The sequence below is a fragment of the Scyliorhinus torazame genome, chromosome 4, assembly GCF_047496885.1.
Source record: "Scyliorhinus torazame isolate Kashiwa2021f chromosome 4, sScyTor2.1, whole genome shotgun sequence".
In the NCBI taxonomy this organism is placed as follows: Eukaryota; Metazoa; Chordata; class Chondrichthyes; order Carcharhiniformes; family Scyliorhinidae; genus Scyliorhinus; species Scyliorhinus torazame.
The window spans coordinates 48,065,913-48,082,111 of NC_092710.1; the positions used below are offsets into that span (position 1 = coordinate 48,065,913).

At 45.3% G+C, this 16,199-nt stretch overlaps 1 protein-coding gene across 1 annotated transcript; it reads right to left on the minus strand.

Annotated features, from left to right (window-relative positions):
• Positions 1-1,063: 1,063 nt before the first annotated feature.
• Positions 1,064-13,496, minus strand: LOC140411332 (probable G-protein coupled receptor 139). Its single transcript, XM_072500454.1, has 2 exons — positions 13,406-13,496; positions 1,064-2,061 (listed from the first exon to the last, which is right to left on the minus strand). The coding sequence occupies exons 1-2, from the start codon at positions 13,494-13,496 to the stop codon at positions 1,166-1,168; spliced, it is 987 nt and encodes a 328-aa protein (XP_072356555.1). The 3' UTR covers positions 1,064-1,165.
• Positions 13,497-16,199: the final 2,703 nt, after the last annotated feature.

The window sequence follows — 16,199 nt, forward strand, 5'->3', positions numbered from 1 at the left end:
ATCCCGACTGACATGGCCAAGGATCTCTGCTCCCCCTCCCCAAGACCTCCCCACCCCGTCCTCCCACAGCCACCCCACAAGGAAAATGGGTCCTGGTGGTGACGACCAACCTCCACACCGCTCTGCCAGAGTCTAGGGTTGACCACACCCCACCTTTCACGTCCAGCAAATTCATCATCCCCATCTTCCCCACCCCCCATCTTCTGTGTATTCCACATTCCTCATTCACAACATTCCCCATCCCTGATGTACCACATTCCATACCTTCTCCTGTCGCCACCTTCCCAATCATGAATGTTCCACATTGGACACCTTTGCCATCCCAACCACCCCATCCCCTAACTTTCCCACCCTCACCATGCCAATACCCCACTCCACCCCCATGACACCAATTTCGCACCCACCTGCCCCAACAAAACATTCCCAACCCCACCCACTTCCTCGTCACCCAACTTTCCCAATGCCCATTTTCCCATCCCCCAACTTAGCCACTCCTCAACTTGCCCCAACCCACATTTTCAATCCTCCACAATCCGCATCCAATACATTTTTCATCCTCCACATTCTCCACCCTCTCACCTTCCCATTTCCCACAAATTCCAGTCCCGCCTGCTCCATCCCGCATGTTCATTGAGCCCATCGTCCACATCACCTAGTCAACCTTCCCACTCCACACACCACCTTTCCCAAACCCGCTCTTCCCCATTACCCACCTTCCACAAACTCCCATATGCCACATTCCCCATCTTCCCATTCCCCACCTTCCCAATTACCCAGCCAGGCGTTAAGAAAGCTCGGGACTCAGATTTAATAAAGCGTTTATTGACTCAATGAATGTATTGATAAATAAATAAGAATAATGCATTGTCACAGTAATATTTCTAACATGCGAACAATTTTGTTTTTCTGTGAACCCGCTAAGTTTCACTTTTGGGAAAATGCGAGGAAATGGGAAATCAAGCAGAGGAGGTAATGGAACGATGGTGTTTGCTGATTTATTTCCAGCACACCAGGAAATCATCTGACTCCTCTCCTGAAACATTCATATTCATCCTTGCCCATCCCTAACAGTTATTTTGTTTCCCCCACTCCTCCTGGCCTTTCCTTTCCGAGCTACCTGCTTTACCCTCTTGCATTTCAGCACTGCCTCACCATCTGATTGGTCTCAGATGTGTTGTTTATTAATTAATTTAATAATTGATATAACTGGGTATTTCAGCATGCTCTTCAATTGCTCTCTGAAGTTAGACTGAGTCAGGACGTAAATCAGGGTGTTTGTGCAGCAACTTAAGTTCCGCAGCATATAGGCAACATTTTCAAAGATGTAAAATGAATCTGCATCAAAGAGGTCATTTACATCAAAGAAATACAAAACATAAACAAACCACAGGAGGATGAAACTGCAGGATATGGAGAAGAGTAAAATCATCGACTTCCTTCTGCTCTCCATCTCCGGGTCACTGTGATTATCCCCCACGCTCTGACCTCTCAGTTGCTTACGGACCCGGCTGGTCACCAAAATGTGTCTGACTGTCAGTACGTTCAGCAGCAAAATTAAAGCGAATGGTATCAGTGGCGTTAGAACTTTTTCAAATTTTCTGAATCCAATCCAAACAGGGTCAGTAAAATAGCTCCGCTTATTTAAACACATCCAAGGTACATTGTCGATAATCCTTCGAGGTTTAAATCGAAAGTAGATGGGGATGTTTTTCACAGTGAACAGAATGTCGATAATTGCTAGGACCACAGCTGCAGTTCTCTTGGTGCAATATTTAGATTTCAGCTTCTGACAACAAATGACGACAAATCGATCAAAAGTGAAAGCGACAGTGAACCAGACAGAACAGTCTGTGGCTATACGGAGCAGGACGTAGCAAACACTACACACAGGGGTGATACTTAGGAAATTCAATGGGAAATAATAATCATCGATTCGGTTTAGTATGACCTCAGTGATAATGACCAGAAGATCCGCTGTTGCCATAGCCACCAAGTAGCGTGTGGTGCAGGTGGAGAGGCTGCACTTTCCACGGGAAAGAATCAAAATTGACACCAAATTCACTGTAACACATAAAAAGGAAAAGAGAGTGTAATTACAGAAAATATTGCCTATTCCTGAGACCAGGCAGGAAGCATTAGCCAGATAATATGTGTGGCTTACAATTGGGTCATAGCTCAATAAATCCAACCATGACTCTTGCACTGTTTTTCAGGCGGACATGAGAATAATCTTCAGACACTCAGCTTCTAATTATGTGCCGCTGTGGGCACGCTCTGAAATGCAAAGAGCTGATATCTTCAAGCGCCCAGTTGATCCTTCTCCTTTCTTCCAGATGTCAAGATCCCGGTCCAGAACACAACATTGTATTGGTACGGGATGAGAATGGCAAATTTAAACAAAGAAGTAACCGCATTAACATCAAGGAAAATAACAGCAATTATCGGGTAAACAGTGTTTGAACACAAGGAAAAACTTCAACTCATGCCTCACACCTTCCCGATTTCTCTATTCCAACAAAGCAACACAATAAAGTTAAAATTCTACTGATAAATAAAGTTAGCAGAACATGATTACTTGCTTATTTGTGCAGACCTTTGGAGAGAGATTGCCTTTCAGGAACAAACTGAAAATTCTTCTGTCTTGTCAGAATTCTCCTCCCAAGCTGACCACATTTGGCAAAAGCGCTGTTCAACTTAAAATTTCTAGCAGACAGCAAAACATATAGATATACCTAGCCTGCATTCATTATATCCTTGTATCCCACTAAGTTCCATGGCCTGCTTAGCTTGGATTTAGCACCAATCTCCCATAAATTACCAACACTCCGGGGAATCTCCAGCAATCGGAACACAAGTTAATAGCCCATTTATCTGTAAAAAGAGAATGGTCGGGATCAAGCATTTCCCCACCATTAGCCACTCTTAATTACAGCTTTAACAGACATACAGTCTGGATATCACAACATAGATTCTGTAATAATATTACTGCAACAAATATATACCTCATCCAGGCTATTAAAACATTACTGCCACAAGTATAATTATTATATGTAATATATAACAATTTCTACATACATCAGACCTTCCTCCTAACTAGCAATATGAAGAGATTGTTTATTTTTTAAAGCCAAACTTGCAACTGCCAGTGTAAAAAATCATTCTAGCCTATGTTGAAATCATTGCATTCAACTGATCAACAGGACTCTATGCGAATGAATATGCCGCTTCCCAACAATTTCACGCAAATGCTGCATTTGTCCAAAAAAACACCTTTTATCAGCAAATTTCTGAACTTTCAGTCAGCTCTTACAAAATGTCGTTTAAAACTAATACTATTGGGGAAACGGACAGGCCCCAAATTTTCTTTGAATACCAGACGGGAACCCAGAGCTCTTTTTCTATTTGTAAAACTGTAAGGAAGGGTACTTCACCCCAGGAATGATAACTCTGACCAATAAGTATAGTCTATGTCAAAACACATGTTAATTTAAACACAGAATTAACAAGATTAGCATCAAATAAATAACTTTGTTAACAGGTCTTAAATAAAATTTTTAAACGTGTACTTACTGTCTGCACCTCACTCACTCATTCCAATTAAACAACCCAATACAGTTCAAATATCATTTCTACGTAAAGTTGACAAAATAGGTTACTTGCTTATCTCGGTGTAGACCTTTTGGAGAAAGAGAGACTTTTTTAACAGCAGATCCAATACACTACGTCTTAATAGGCCCTGGCAGAATTTGCATAACTGCGGTTCAACATAAAAGCTGATTACACACTGCAAAACTACAGCAATACAAGGCTCCTCCCATTAATTTCATAATTTGTATCCCACTATAATGTCCCGCCACTTAATCAGCTAGCACAAAATACAATCTCTCATAAATGATCTATTACCCAGGGGATTTCCAGAAACAATAACAATGTTTCATTAGCTTTCTGTATGAAAAGACATAAATAGATAGAAACAATGGTTACCTAATGTTTTACTCATCTTAAAATAAGTTTTAACAGAAACACAGTCTGGATATCATAATCAAGGTTCTTTAATAATATGACTGCAACAGATATTACCTTAACCAGACTTTGAAGAGCATTCCTGCAACAGATATGAAATGCAATGGAAATATACCAATTCTGTCCATTCCTCACACTTAACCTCTTAACAGAATGAACTAGCAATATGAAAATATGGCTTCATTTTGCATAACATTTTGAACTTTAAACACTACTCATTACTATGCATTCACATTGCTCTATATGATACATATCCCCTCATATTTATGCATGAACATTTAAACAGCAGTATAGTACATTTAAGTCTGTCTTTCCCAATTTTGACGTTCCATTCTTCTTTCATCTCAAATGATGATAAAATATCGGCATTCACATTCTCTCTTCCTGCCACATGTATAACTTTCAAGTTAAATTGTTGTCGCAATAAATTCCATCGAATAAGTATTTTGTTTCAATCTTTAAACTTCACCAAATACTTCAATGGATTATGGTTTGTGTCAACAATTATCGCCGATGAATTTGTAGCAACATCAATGCCAAAAGGTTGCAAAGCCAATGCCAAACCCAACGCCTCCTTCTCAATGGTCGAATACATCCTTTGACGAGTATTTGGCTTTTGGGGGGGTGGGGGAGCAAACAAGTCTTTCCATAGCTTCTTCATTTTCTTGTAACATAACAGCACCAAGGCCCACATCACTGGCATCATTGGCCACCTGAAATTGCTTGTGGTAATTCGGTGTGATTCAAACTGATGCGACAGCTAGCATAGTTTTCAGTTTGTCAGTACCTCCAAACGGTCAGCCATCCAAAGGAATTTCTAGTTCTGTCTTCCAAGGTCAGTCAGTTGTAAGGTGCCTTTTGTGGTGATTCCTTTATTTCCCATTCCTTTTACTTGGTGGTTATCATTTTGATCATGGATATTTTCTGAACATATACCTTTAAGGCGAAAGAGCAAGCAAGGAACTCAAACGTTGTAAAATAATGAACTGTGGAGTTTTTGAACAGCAGAACTCAGACTTTGTGGCACCCGAGAGATCGGAGGTAGGCGGTTCAATTGGTTGGCTGGTAGCCAATGAATTGGCAAAGGGCCATATTCTGCCCGGTGACAGGCAATGATGGGTCCTACCTGAGTGGAATTGTTTTCAGATCACCATAGAAAGGACATTCGGAGCCTGGACGCTGAGTTGAGCAGCTGTGAATGTGTATCTTTCTCTTTCACATTCTCTCTCTCGCTCTCTCTTCCTCCATTAATGCTGCCTAATGAGGATGTCTGTACCTGCGGAGAGCTTCTTTAGACTTGGATGAATCTGTATTGAAAACCATTATGGACTGAAAACAAAAACCTCGAACTGAAGGGCTAGACTGTAGAAAGGAGTACGAGAAGGCTAACGTATGAAAAAGCTGAACTATAATACAACCATTTGAAACAAAGACCCTTATCCTTTTACTTCCATCATTGTATTTACACCTTTTTCCCCTCTGTGTTTGTTTGTCAGTCTTGCGTTTGTGTGTACAGAGAGTGGGGGTGAGTAAAAGAGGTGGATTAGTAATTAGATAATAGTTAACCACGTTCATCTACTGCATAGTTAATTATAGTTACTGTTATTAATTTTTCAAAATGTGTTTGCATTTACATACCTGATGACTGTCGTCTTTTGTCAGCGACAGTCCAGAGCCCGCGGATATTTTCGAAGAATTAATTGTCAATTTAAATTGTGCTGCGACTCAGGGTAAAGTGAGGCTGGAATTGACCGCGCACTAGCCCAGGGTGGCGGAACACAGTGGAACAACCATCATGGTGAAATGTGGCGTGGGGTTTCTGCCAAAAGGGACACAATATCAGAAATCTCAAAACTTCTCTTCTCGTCGATGGCATTGTGAAGTGCCCAATCGCTTTAAGTTTCTCATTCCATGCGTTAATCTGACCATGACCAACAATGTGGCTTCATAATGTGATTTAGCTTTGGTAAACAGACGTTGAGTCAGGTTTACCACCAAATCATCCCACTGTGGACAATCGAGCAAATCCTTCAGATGTTCCAAAAGCTCCTTTCGCAGTGACCTGAACACCACCAAACCTGCAGTGTACACTGCACAATTGTGTAGTCCAGTTAGTCTTCGCAATGTTGCTCACGCATTATTCATTCCAAATGGCACCACTTTAAACTGATGCATGCCATTTGGGGCAGCACGCCAGCCTTGTGGATAGCACAATTGCTTTACAGCTCCAGTGTCCCAGGTTCGATTCCGGCTTGGGTTACTGTCTGTGTGGAGTCTGCACGTCCTCCCCGTGTGTGCGTGGGTTTCCTCCGGGTGCTCTGGTTTCCTTCCACAGTCCAAAGATGTGCAGGTTAGGTGGACTGGCCATGACAAATTGCCCTTATTGTCCAAAATTGCCCTTAGTGTTGGGTGGGGTTACTGGGTTATGGGGATAGGATGGCGGTGTTGACCTTGGGTAGGGTGCTCTTTCCAAGAGTCGGTGCAGACTCGATGGGCCGAATGGCCTCCTTCTGCACTGTAAATTCTATGATAATATGGATGTTGTCTTTAAAGTCTGATTCCACTTATCAAATGCCACCTTTCTAAAGCTCCTTCTGATGCTGGATGATGCACTTTATTCCTCAGCTATTAATAACTTCCCTGAATAACGTTGCGATAAAATTGGATCCCTGATCCGACTAGATATCTTTTGTTAGCCCGTATGTGGCTAAAACAAAGTTAAGTCCACTACAACCTTCTTTGCTGCAATATTTTGCAACAGAATTGCTTCCGGAAATCTAGCAACCACACCCATTATTGTCAACAAACATTGATTACTTTTTATCATCTTAACAATTGAGGCCTCAACAAATTTTCCTCAAATGCAAGAATGGGTATTAAGGTAGCTGGCTTGCTTGTTGTTTAAGATTTTCCAATACCAATCAAGTATGACATGTATGGCAAAGTTCAACTACATCCCGCTGCAGGACAGGCCAATGAAAATGTTTTTGTATATTTACTGGAGTTGTCCTTACTCCTAAATGACCCCCTACAGGAATCTCATGTGCTACCCACAGAACTTCATTTCTATAACGCACTGTTAATACCATGTGATCAAGTGCTGACCTTCTATCATCAACCTGAACATTTAAAGGGCTTCACTTCCTTATTAATATATTATTTATTGTGTAATAACACTCCTGGCTACTCAGATTCTATCTCTGTGTATGCTTTCTGATCAACTTTATCTCTGAATTCCTCTGTTGTAATTCTCCTAATTTTCTGGAACTAAAGATATGCGGAATTTTCCGGTCCACCAGTCCTGCACGTCGCACCCCCGTCGGCAGCAGGATTCCCCATTCCCGTAGCTGGCCAATGGAGTACCCGATTGTGGGCCGACCCTTGCCGTCAGCAAACGTGCGGGTGTGGGTGTGCTACCGGCGGGCCGGAGGATCCGCTGACAGAGAATTCCACAGCTGACCTCCACCCTCCACTTGCTCTTGTTCTTTATCAGTCATCTGGTTAAAGGCTGGACCTGATAAATGAACCTCAATCTCGCTATCCGTACTCCTTGTTTTCTCCGCCTCATGTCTCAACCTGTGACTTTGTGATTTTATTCCCACACAATCTAGTAACACCACTCGGATATGATTCTTGAAACACCTCAGTCGCTTCACTTTCCACTGCCTTTCAACCACAGTAGGCATCACTCGCTATATAATTACCCACAAAGGACTGGACCTGCCTGTAAAAGATAATTACCCTGCAGCCACTTCACCAGTTTTACATAATGGAATACGACACACTTCATTGTGATCCCACATTTTACCACTTTATCGGGCAATTTTAATCTGAACTACATACCTCTGTCTCTCACCCATTAAAAATTGACTTCCTCCTGTATGCCTGAAGGTCTTAATCTCTTTACATACCCACCTTGTAGACATGTGTAAACTCGACCCCACATCTAAAATATTTAAACAAACCAGACACCTTCCTAACATGCACCCTCTGAGCCAGTGTGCAGTATTGTGCACCTCTTGAGAGGTAACCACATTTTTTTCCCATTTTAATAAACCCTGTTAGTTTATCCTGTTTGTCTTCCTAGTTTTTATCTTAAGACATCAACACCGTGATTTTGTGGATCCAAACTTATTACAATGAAAACATTGAACTTTTCTTCAATCTCTTCCACACCCAGACGATTCCTTTCTGACCTGAGCTGAAAAGTCATCAATATCTCCGAGACTTGCTTTGCCTTCACTACCTGCAGTCTTCTCATTTCCCCAGCTCATATCCTTCACAGTTTAAAATTGATGTTGAACTACAAACCTTGATTTATGAACTAATTGACAGTGCTCTGCTGCCAGTCGAGTAATTTTAACCCTTTGCTCTTTCACAGCAGTTCTCACTACTATAGGAAGTGAATCTTCACATTGGTCAACAAATAACTATGTCCCCATGGGTTTCATGCGTTCGGTCAATTTTTAATTCTCTTAACCACATATCAAAATTATTTTGTTTAATTCTTTCAAATTCCATATACATCTGACGTGATTCCTTCCATAGATTTCTAAACTTTCATCCATCGGAATCTGGCACTAGTCCATATGCATTTAATTGGCTTTTATCACCTCATCATAATCCCTAGATAACTCCTCTGCTAACAATGCAAACACTTCACTCGCTCCATCTAACAATTTTGTTTGAACCAACAATACCCACATGGTTTGTGGCTAATTTCTCAACGAGACAAAAGACGTTTTTCGACATCTTTCTCGTCAACCGTAGGAAGTTCATGAATATATTCAAACATTTTCACTCGAGGCTTTTGACAAAGAGGGGTCCTGCCTTCCTCTGAACTTGCCTCTGTAGTGATCTCTGTATATGTATATACATAAAGGGTTAATGGTTAGTCAGTACAGTCAAATGATCACTAGAGGGCAACACTAATAGGGGGTATAAATACAGGCTCAATCTGTTTCCCCGTTCTCTTTGGGTGTGTTGTGACTAGAGAACAGAAGCGTAGAGGTAGCTCAGAGAACAAGTATAATATTCATAGTTAATCCAATCCTATCTTGTTTAATTTAACTGCTAGTAAAAGTATTGATAAAAGTATTGAAGAATCAAACTCACAAGTTAATTGATTAGTTACTCAATAAATTATTCGCTATCACGAGATGACTTTGAGTATTCATCATCATCAAACTTAAGAACTTCTCGGCATAAACAAATGTGTAACATACATTACTTCAAGTAATATAACATGCTACCTGGAGAAGTAATATAATACAACAGCCTCAACGTCCGCATTTAACTGCAAACTTTTCAGTTTGTAATCTATTTGCAGATTCATTTTCCGAAGTTCAAAATCTCTCTGCTTGTCTTTTCCCTCTACCGCTGCTGCTCTTTCCTTTACCTTTTCTTCTTTGTTTGCTTCTTTCCTTTTCATCCCTTGCTCATCTTTCCATTTCCACAACAAGTTTCCTCATTTCAATTTTCTTTTGAGGAGCTCAAGCTTTTCCTCTATTTCAAAATGTTTCACTCGTAATTAAATTTTAGCTAGTTCTAGTGATTCCGAATGATGCCTTTGGTGAATTTAAATGCTGAGCTATCGCTTTAATTATCTCCAACGTCTGCACTCCTTCAGGTAAAGTCAATTGCAGTTTAATCGCCAAATCCAAAAGTTTTGTTTTAACCACTCCTTGCAAAACAACTAGAGTAACCTCTTCCACACCCAGGAAACTCGTCCTCACTGAAAGAGTAATCTTACCAGTAAATTCCCACTTAAACTGAGTGATCACTCTGATTAATAAGCATCCTTTATTTCAAACAAACTTTCATTTAAGAATAGAATTACCCACATTTAGAGCAAAGAAGATAGTTTTACAATTATCAGTTAAAGAGCTCTTAAACATGAGGAAAATCTCAAACTGATGCCTTACACCATCGCCATATATATTCCAACTAAGCAACCCAAGATGGTTCAAATGCCACTTAGAAGTAAAGTTAACACAACGCTTTCCCTGCTTATTTGTGCAGACCATTGGAGAGAGTTCCCTTTCAGGAAGTCTGAAAATCCTTCTGTCTTATCAGACTCTTGTGCCCAGCCAGACTGCATTTGGCAAGCCTGCTATTCAACTCAAACCTTCTGGCAGACTGAAAAACTGCACACAGATCTGGCTTCTCCCATTGATTATATAATCTGTAGCCCACTAGGTTCCATGACCTGCTTAGCTAGGACTGACCACCACTCCTTGTAAAATTATCTGTACTCCAGTGAATCTCCAGCAATCAAAACACATTTCCATTGGTTGCTTGAATTTTAAATAATCAAGTGGTTGTCATCAATAATGGCCACGCCTTTTACAACACAGAAGCACAGCTTTAGCTGATATAGAGACTGGACACCTTAACATAGATTAGTTAGTCACATTACTGCCACGAACATAAAATATATTATGTAACAATTTCTGCATTCAGCACGCAGACCAAAACCAAAAAACAGCTTGGAAGCCGTTTTCCAGGCACTTTTTAAAATGCTGTGATTTCCAGGAACAGCAACAACCAGTGTCCTTGAATTAAACAATAATGTTCTTAATCCTTCGTGATGAAAGATTTTCTGTGACTAAAGCAGCCATGAAGAGGTGAATTCCGGAAACCAGCGCATGTGCATAATTTCAGAACTTCATTTGTTATAAACCCTTACCTGGAACACCAATTATGGCAAGTATCAAGTAGTATATTTTCCTGACCATCTGAATTGGTCGATGCATTTTCTGTGTGGAGTGAATCTCTTCCGTTGAGAAGCAACCAATGTCTCTCAATTAAACTGCATTCATTTTATACTCTCCAGGATCTCTCCAGGGAAGCTGAGGTTAGAAAACGGTTCAAGTTGTTTTTTTGTAATTTCCCACAAACGAGTTTCGACAGCTGAATGAATTCTTGTAGAAACTCTGTGATGCAATTGTACTCCATCCACCTCCTTACCACAAGAGTGTACAAGTCCCATCACATGTAATAAAAAACAATTGGAAGCTGATTTAACCAGCATTAGAATCGTTCCTGTAAACAGCATGATTCCCATATTTAGATTTCATATCATTTCACCCAATGGCCTTTGTCTTTATTATTTTTTACATTATTTTTATTCAAAATTTTTGTCAAATACATAACTTTTACATAACCGTGCGCAACCATTAACATAACAAAATGAAGTAAAAGTTAATCATATATACAAAGAAAAGAACAATACAACATAACAATTCTCCCCCCCCCCCCTCCCTGGGATGCCGCTGCTGCTGAACATTACTGCTCTCCTAGAAAGTCGAGGAATGGCTGCCACCTCCGAGAGAACCCTCTCAAGACAAACTTTATTTTCTCGAGGCTGAGACAGCCAGCCATGTCACTAACCCAGGTCTCTACACTCGGGGGCTTCGAGTCCTCCCACATTAAAAGGATCCGTCTCTGGGCTACCAGGGAGGCAAAGGCCAATACGACGGCCTGTTTCGCTTCCTGAACTCCCGGAACGTCTGACACACCAAAGATCGCTATCTCTGGACTCGGCACCACCCGCGTGTTTAAGATCTTGGGCATTGCCAGAGCAAAACCCTGCCAGAAACCCTCAAGAGCCGGGCATGCCCAGAAGATATGGACATGATCTGCAGGGCTTCCCGCACACCTCGCACATTTATCCTCAACCCCAAAGAGCTTGCTCATTCTGGTTGCCGTCATGTGTGCCCGGTGGACCACCTTAAACTGGATTAAGATAAGCCTGGCACATGATGATGAAAAATTAACCCTGTTTAGGGCATCCATCCACAGGCCCGCATCTAGCTCCCCACCTAGCTTCTTCTCCTATTTACCGTTAAGTTCCTCCACTGGGGCTTCCTCCGCCTCCTGAAATTCCTGGTAGATGTCCGACACCTTCCCCTCCCCTGCCCAGGTGCTGGAGACCGCCCTATCCTGTATCCTGTGTGGGGGTAGCAGCGGAAATGACACCACCTGTTTTTTGAGAAATGCGCGTACCTGAAGGTATCTGAAAGCGTTTCCAGGGGGCAAACTGAATTTCTCCTCCAGCGCTTTCAGGCTGGGAAAGGTCCCGTCTATGAACAGGTCCCCCATCCTTTTAATGCCTGCCCTATGCCAGCTTTGAAACCCTCCGTCTATCTTGCTCTGGACAAATCTGTGATTGTTGCGTGGCCTTTGTCTTTATTTACCATTCAGTAATGCTAACGTCAGCGTGCCCAGTTTGGGCAGTTCCTTTACACTCTCGCATATGGCTCCTCTCTTTCACCAGTTGAAATTCAATTGGAGAAATCTTCGAGTCCAAGGCAGATTATCGATGGGTAACACACAGCTGCTGTTGGCCATTTGGCACATGTTTCTCTTTCACACTCTCTGGAAGATCAGTTCAGCTAATCTCACTCCCCTTTATCCTCATCATTGGCGGGATTCTCCCCAGGCCGACTGGGAAATCGGGAAAGGAGATTGGGGGGAGAATTGGTCGTGAAGCCAAAATCATGGTGGGTGCCGGGCGTGCACCAATTTGTAATGTCCGGCACCTCGACAGCAGCATCAATGCGTTCTCCTCCGCATGTACAGTAAACGATGTTTCCATATCATTAACGGTGTGGGACTGCGAGCGGCAGGATGGGAGAGGGGGACATGCGGGGGCAGGGTCTTCAATGCAGGCCGGAACCACCGTGTATCCCTTTGGATCTGGTTGAGCACAGAGGTATGCACCATGCTACATGTCTGACCTTCACCCCTGCAGACAATGGGCATTGGGATTCAACCTTGAATGGTGGTCTTGTGCGTAGTCACGGCAGCCCTGGGATGCACAGGCTGTGCTATCTGGTGGTGATTGAGGAGGACGTTTCAGTAGCGAAGCCTGCCCCAGAGGCACGGGAGTCAGTCGCTTAGGATGGAAGGCAGTCGCCCAACAGGCCGAGGGGGAGGAGGTGCAAAGGAGATTCCGCATAAAGCCTCATGTGTACCGGCAGCACATGTGATCCCAGGACCTGCCGGATCGAGCATGCCGTCTAAGACATATCTACCAGATTATGGTGCATCTGGCACCCCGGGGGAATGGGGGAGTACACCCGCTCCCATTGGCCATCAAGGTGATGGTCGCTCGGATCCTTTATGAAACGGGGAACTTCCAAGCGCTGAGTGGGGTCTTGTCAGGAATCTCACAGAGCTCGGTGATTGATGGGATACATGTCACCCTACGAGCTCCGGTACAGGACAGGCTGGTCTTCACAAACTGAAAGGGGTTCCTCTCGATGAACGTGCAGCTGGTGTGTGACCATGAGATGTGCATCATGCACCTCTTCACCCGAAACCTGGGCATTATGCACGTCTGCGCCCGAAACCCGGGTAGTGCGCGCGGCGCCTTTACCTTGGCGCACTTGGCGGTTCATGAACTCTTTGAGGCGCCCAGACCAAGGTCGCAATGCTCGTAGCCATGGAGGGCAGGGAGTGGAACTCATCCCTCTAGGACTGCGCCATTTCACCCAGAGACTGGGCCACCACATTCTGGGTCTGTGCTACATCGGACAGTGACGGTGCCACCTCCCTCTGGGTCTGTGGCACGGCGGCCAGCACCCGGGCAATGCTGCCGAGGCCCTCAGTCATGGTCCCCCTGTGACTGGGCCGTGCCCAGGAGTGCTGCTGCAAAATCCAGGTGGCCCTGGCACATGGCTGCCTGTGAGAGGGTAGCCCTGTCCTGGGCCTTGGCCACTGAGAGTGCAGAGTGGCCCAGGCCTTGGACATCTTGACCCATGGCCGAAACCTTCGCCCTCAAGGCCTCCATTGCAGATACTGCACGTACGGTGTTGACCTCAGAAGTACGCATGGTCGGCACCATCTCCTGCCCTACAGCTGGTTCACCAGCTCTAACTGCACCTTCAGGCGATGGGTGGTTGCCGACTCCCCTCATGTAGTCCCTGGCTCTGAGACTGCATCTCCACAATAGATGGGACCGCCCTTTCCTGAAGGCCGAAACTTGCCCACAAGGCAGCTGGTCCCTGGGAAAGGGTCACCGTCCCACCATCCACCCCTTCGGGGGATCCTCCCTCCACCTGCTGTACTGCTCCACGTGAGTGATGTGCACCAGATCCTGCCACAAGGCCCACTTCACTGAATTGCCCAGCCCAGGTGAGTGTCTCTGGGATGGTGGAGGGTGTTGGAGACAGCTCTGATGGGAAGTCAATTTCATCCCCAGACTGGTGCTCTGGGGTACCTCTGGCTGCGGGTCGAGGGCGCCCACCCGTGCCCGTGTCTGCGTCCTCCTCGCTGCTCTCCTGGTATTGGGGTTGGGGACACCAGAAGGGCCCGCATCATCGCCCGGTGATCCTGCAAGACACAATTCGTGACCCATGATTGGAGGGTGATGGTGAGAGGATGGTGCTGGGGTGGTGAGAGGATGGTGAGGGGGTGGTGGGAGAGTGGGGTGGGGTGGGGGTGGGGTGGAGTGATGAGGGGGTGGTGTGGGGGTGGGCCGGGGTGCTGTGGGGGTGGTGTGAGGGTGGGGTGGGATGGTGTGGGGGTGGTATGCGGGTGGTGTGGGGGTGGGGTGGGGTGGTGTGGTGTGGGGTGGGGTGGGGAGGGATGGTGTGGGTGTGGGGCGAGGCGGTGTGTGGGTGGTGTGGGTGTGGGGTGGGTGGTGGTGGGGTGGGCGTGGTGCCCATGCGTGCCATGGGAATCCACCATGCAGCGAGGAGCTCACTTGGTTTCCCGATTCAGATCTCCGTCTCGGTGACTGCCCTCTCTCCGAGCCAACCTACAAAGTCCAGTGCCCGCTGTTCCGCAACTGCTGAGGTCAAGCGGTCCCGCTGCGGTCCCCTCTCTCACTGTGGTTATTCGCCATCTTCTCCTGCGGGAGGGAGGAGACAGAAAGTGGACAGTGTTCGGCAGTCAGACCCGTGCCACACTCGGTGGAGCAGCTGGTGGCGTCCGTGGTCAGGGCACCAGCCATGGTGGCCGATATGGGTGTTGACATTTGTTGCAGTGCGGGGTGCGTGCACACCGCCGGCGGGTGGGATTTGGTGTGGGGGAGGGGGGCTACAGGTGTTTTGGATGGGCGTTAGTGCCAGGGGCACAATTCTGCCTACTCACCCTGACGGCCCTGAGAAACTGGTGCAGCGTCTTCCAGCATTGCTGTCCAGTCCTGATGGTGGGGCCCACGGCACTCACAGCCTCTGCCACCAGTGCCCAGGCCCATTGTATGATGGCAGTTGGAATGCTCCTTCCCACCTTGGGGAACAGGGTGTCCCACCTTTCTTCCATGGCGTCCAGCAGGGACCTGAGCTCTGCATCTACGAATCGGCTTCCGCTATCTGTGCTGTCGTCTTCCTGGCTGGAATGAGTGCGTGTGGGGATTGGAGAGCTAACCTGCGGCTGCAGTTTGTCAGTCTCCTGTTGTGCAAAATCGCTCTATTTACTTATTGAGCCTCCATCACATTGCTGGCAGTCCCTCTGAGCTACAGAGGAAGGGTTCCTGGCCTCATCCTCATGCACACTTCTAAATGGGCCTCCACCAAGATAAGCATCTGCTGGGTGGCACCCTGCGTCTCCTCTTTATTTCCCCTCGGTTAAAATGTTTGTGCAGGAGACAGTCACAAATGCTTCTCTCCTTCTCTGGGAGGAAGCCATGGGAGTCACTGGGACGGAAGGACAAGATCACGAGGCTGCAAACCTTTCTCTGCCCATTTAAACCTGGGGAATAGGCACAGACACAGATTAATAATGTGAGGATCTACATCTCGTCCAGCCATAACTCCTCTTATTTAGGTGTGATAGTAATTCCACTCCGTGCCCAGGGTAACTCCCGGTAATGAATTCTAACTAGGGGCTGATTCCCGTCTCCAGCTGACATCACAAATGGAGCCGAGGACCAAACAATGAATCTTTGAGACACAAACCCTCGCATATTGATGGACCCTTAACTGCAACAAAGAAAGGCCCCTCACATTTGTATTGTCTAAAACATTGATCCAGAGTAACCTAACCTGACATGCCCGCCACATCACATGGGAAACTTTATACTTTTGGCTTGTTCTACGCCTCACTCACCCAGGGTTTGAGTATAGGTGGGAACCGGATTAATCGGCAGCACGGGAGCACAGTGGTTAGCACTGTTGCTTCACAGCTCCATGGTCCCAGGTTCAATTCCCGGCTTGGGTCATTGTCTG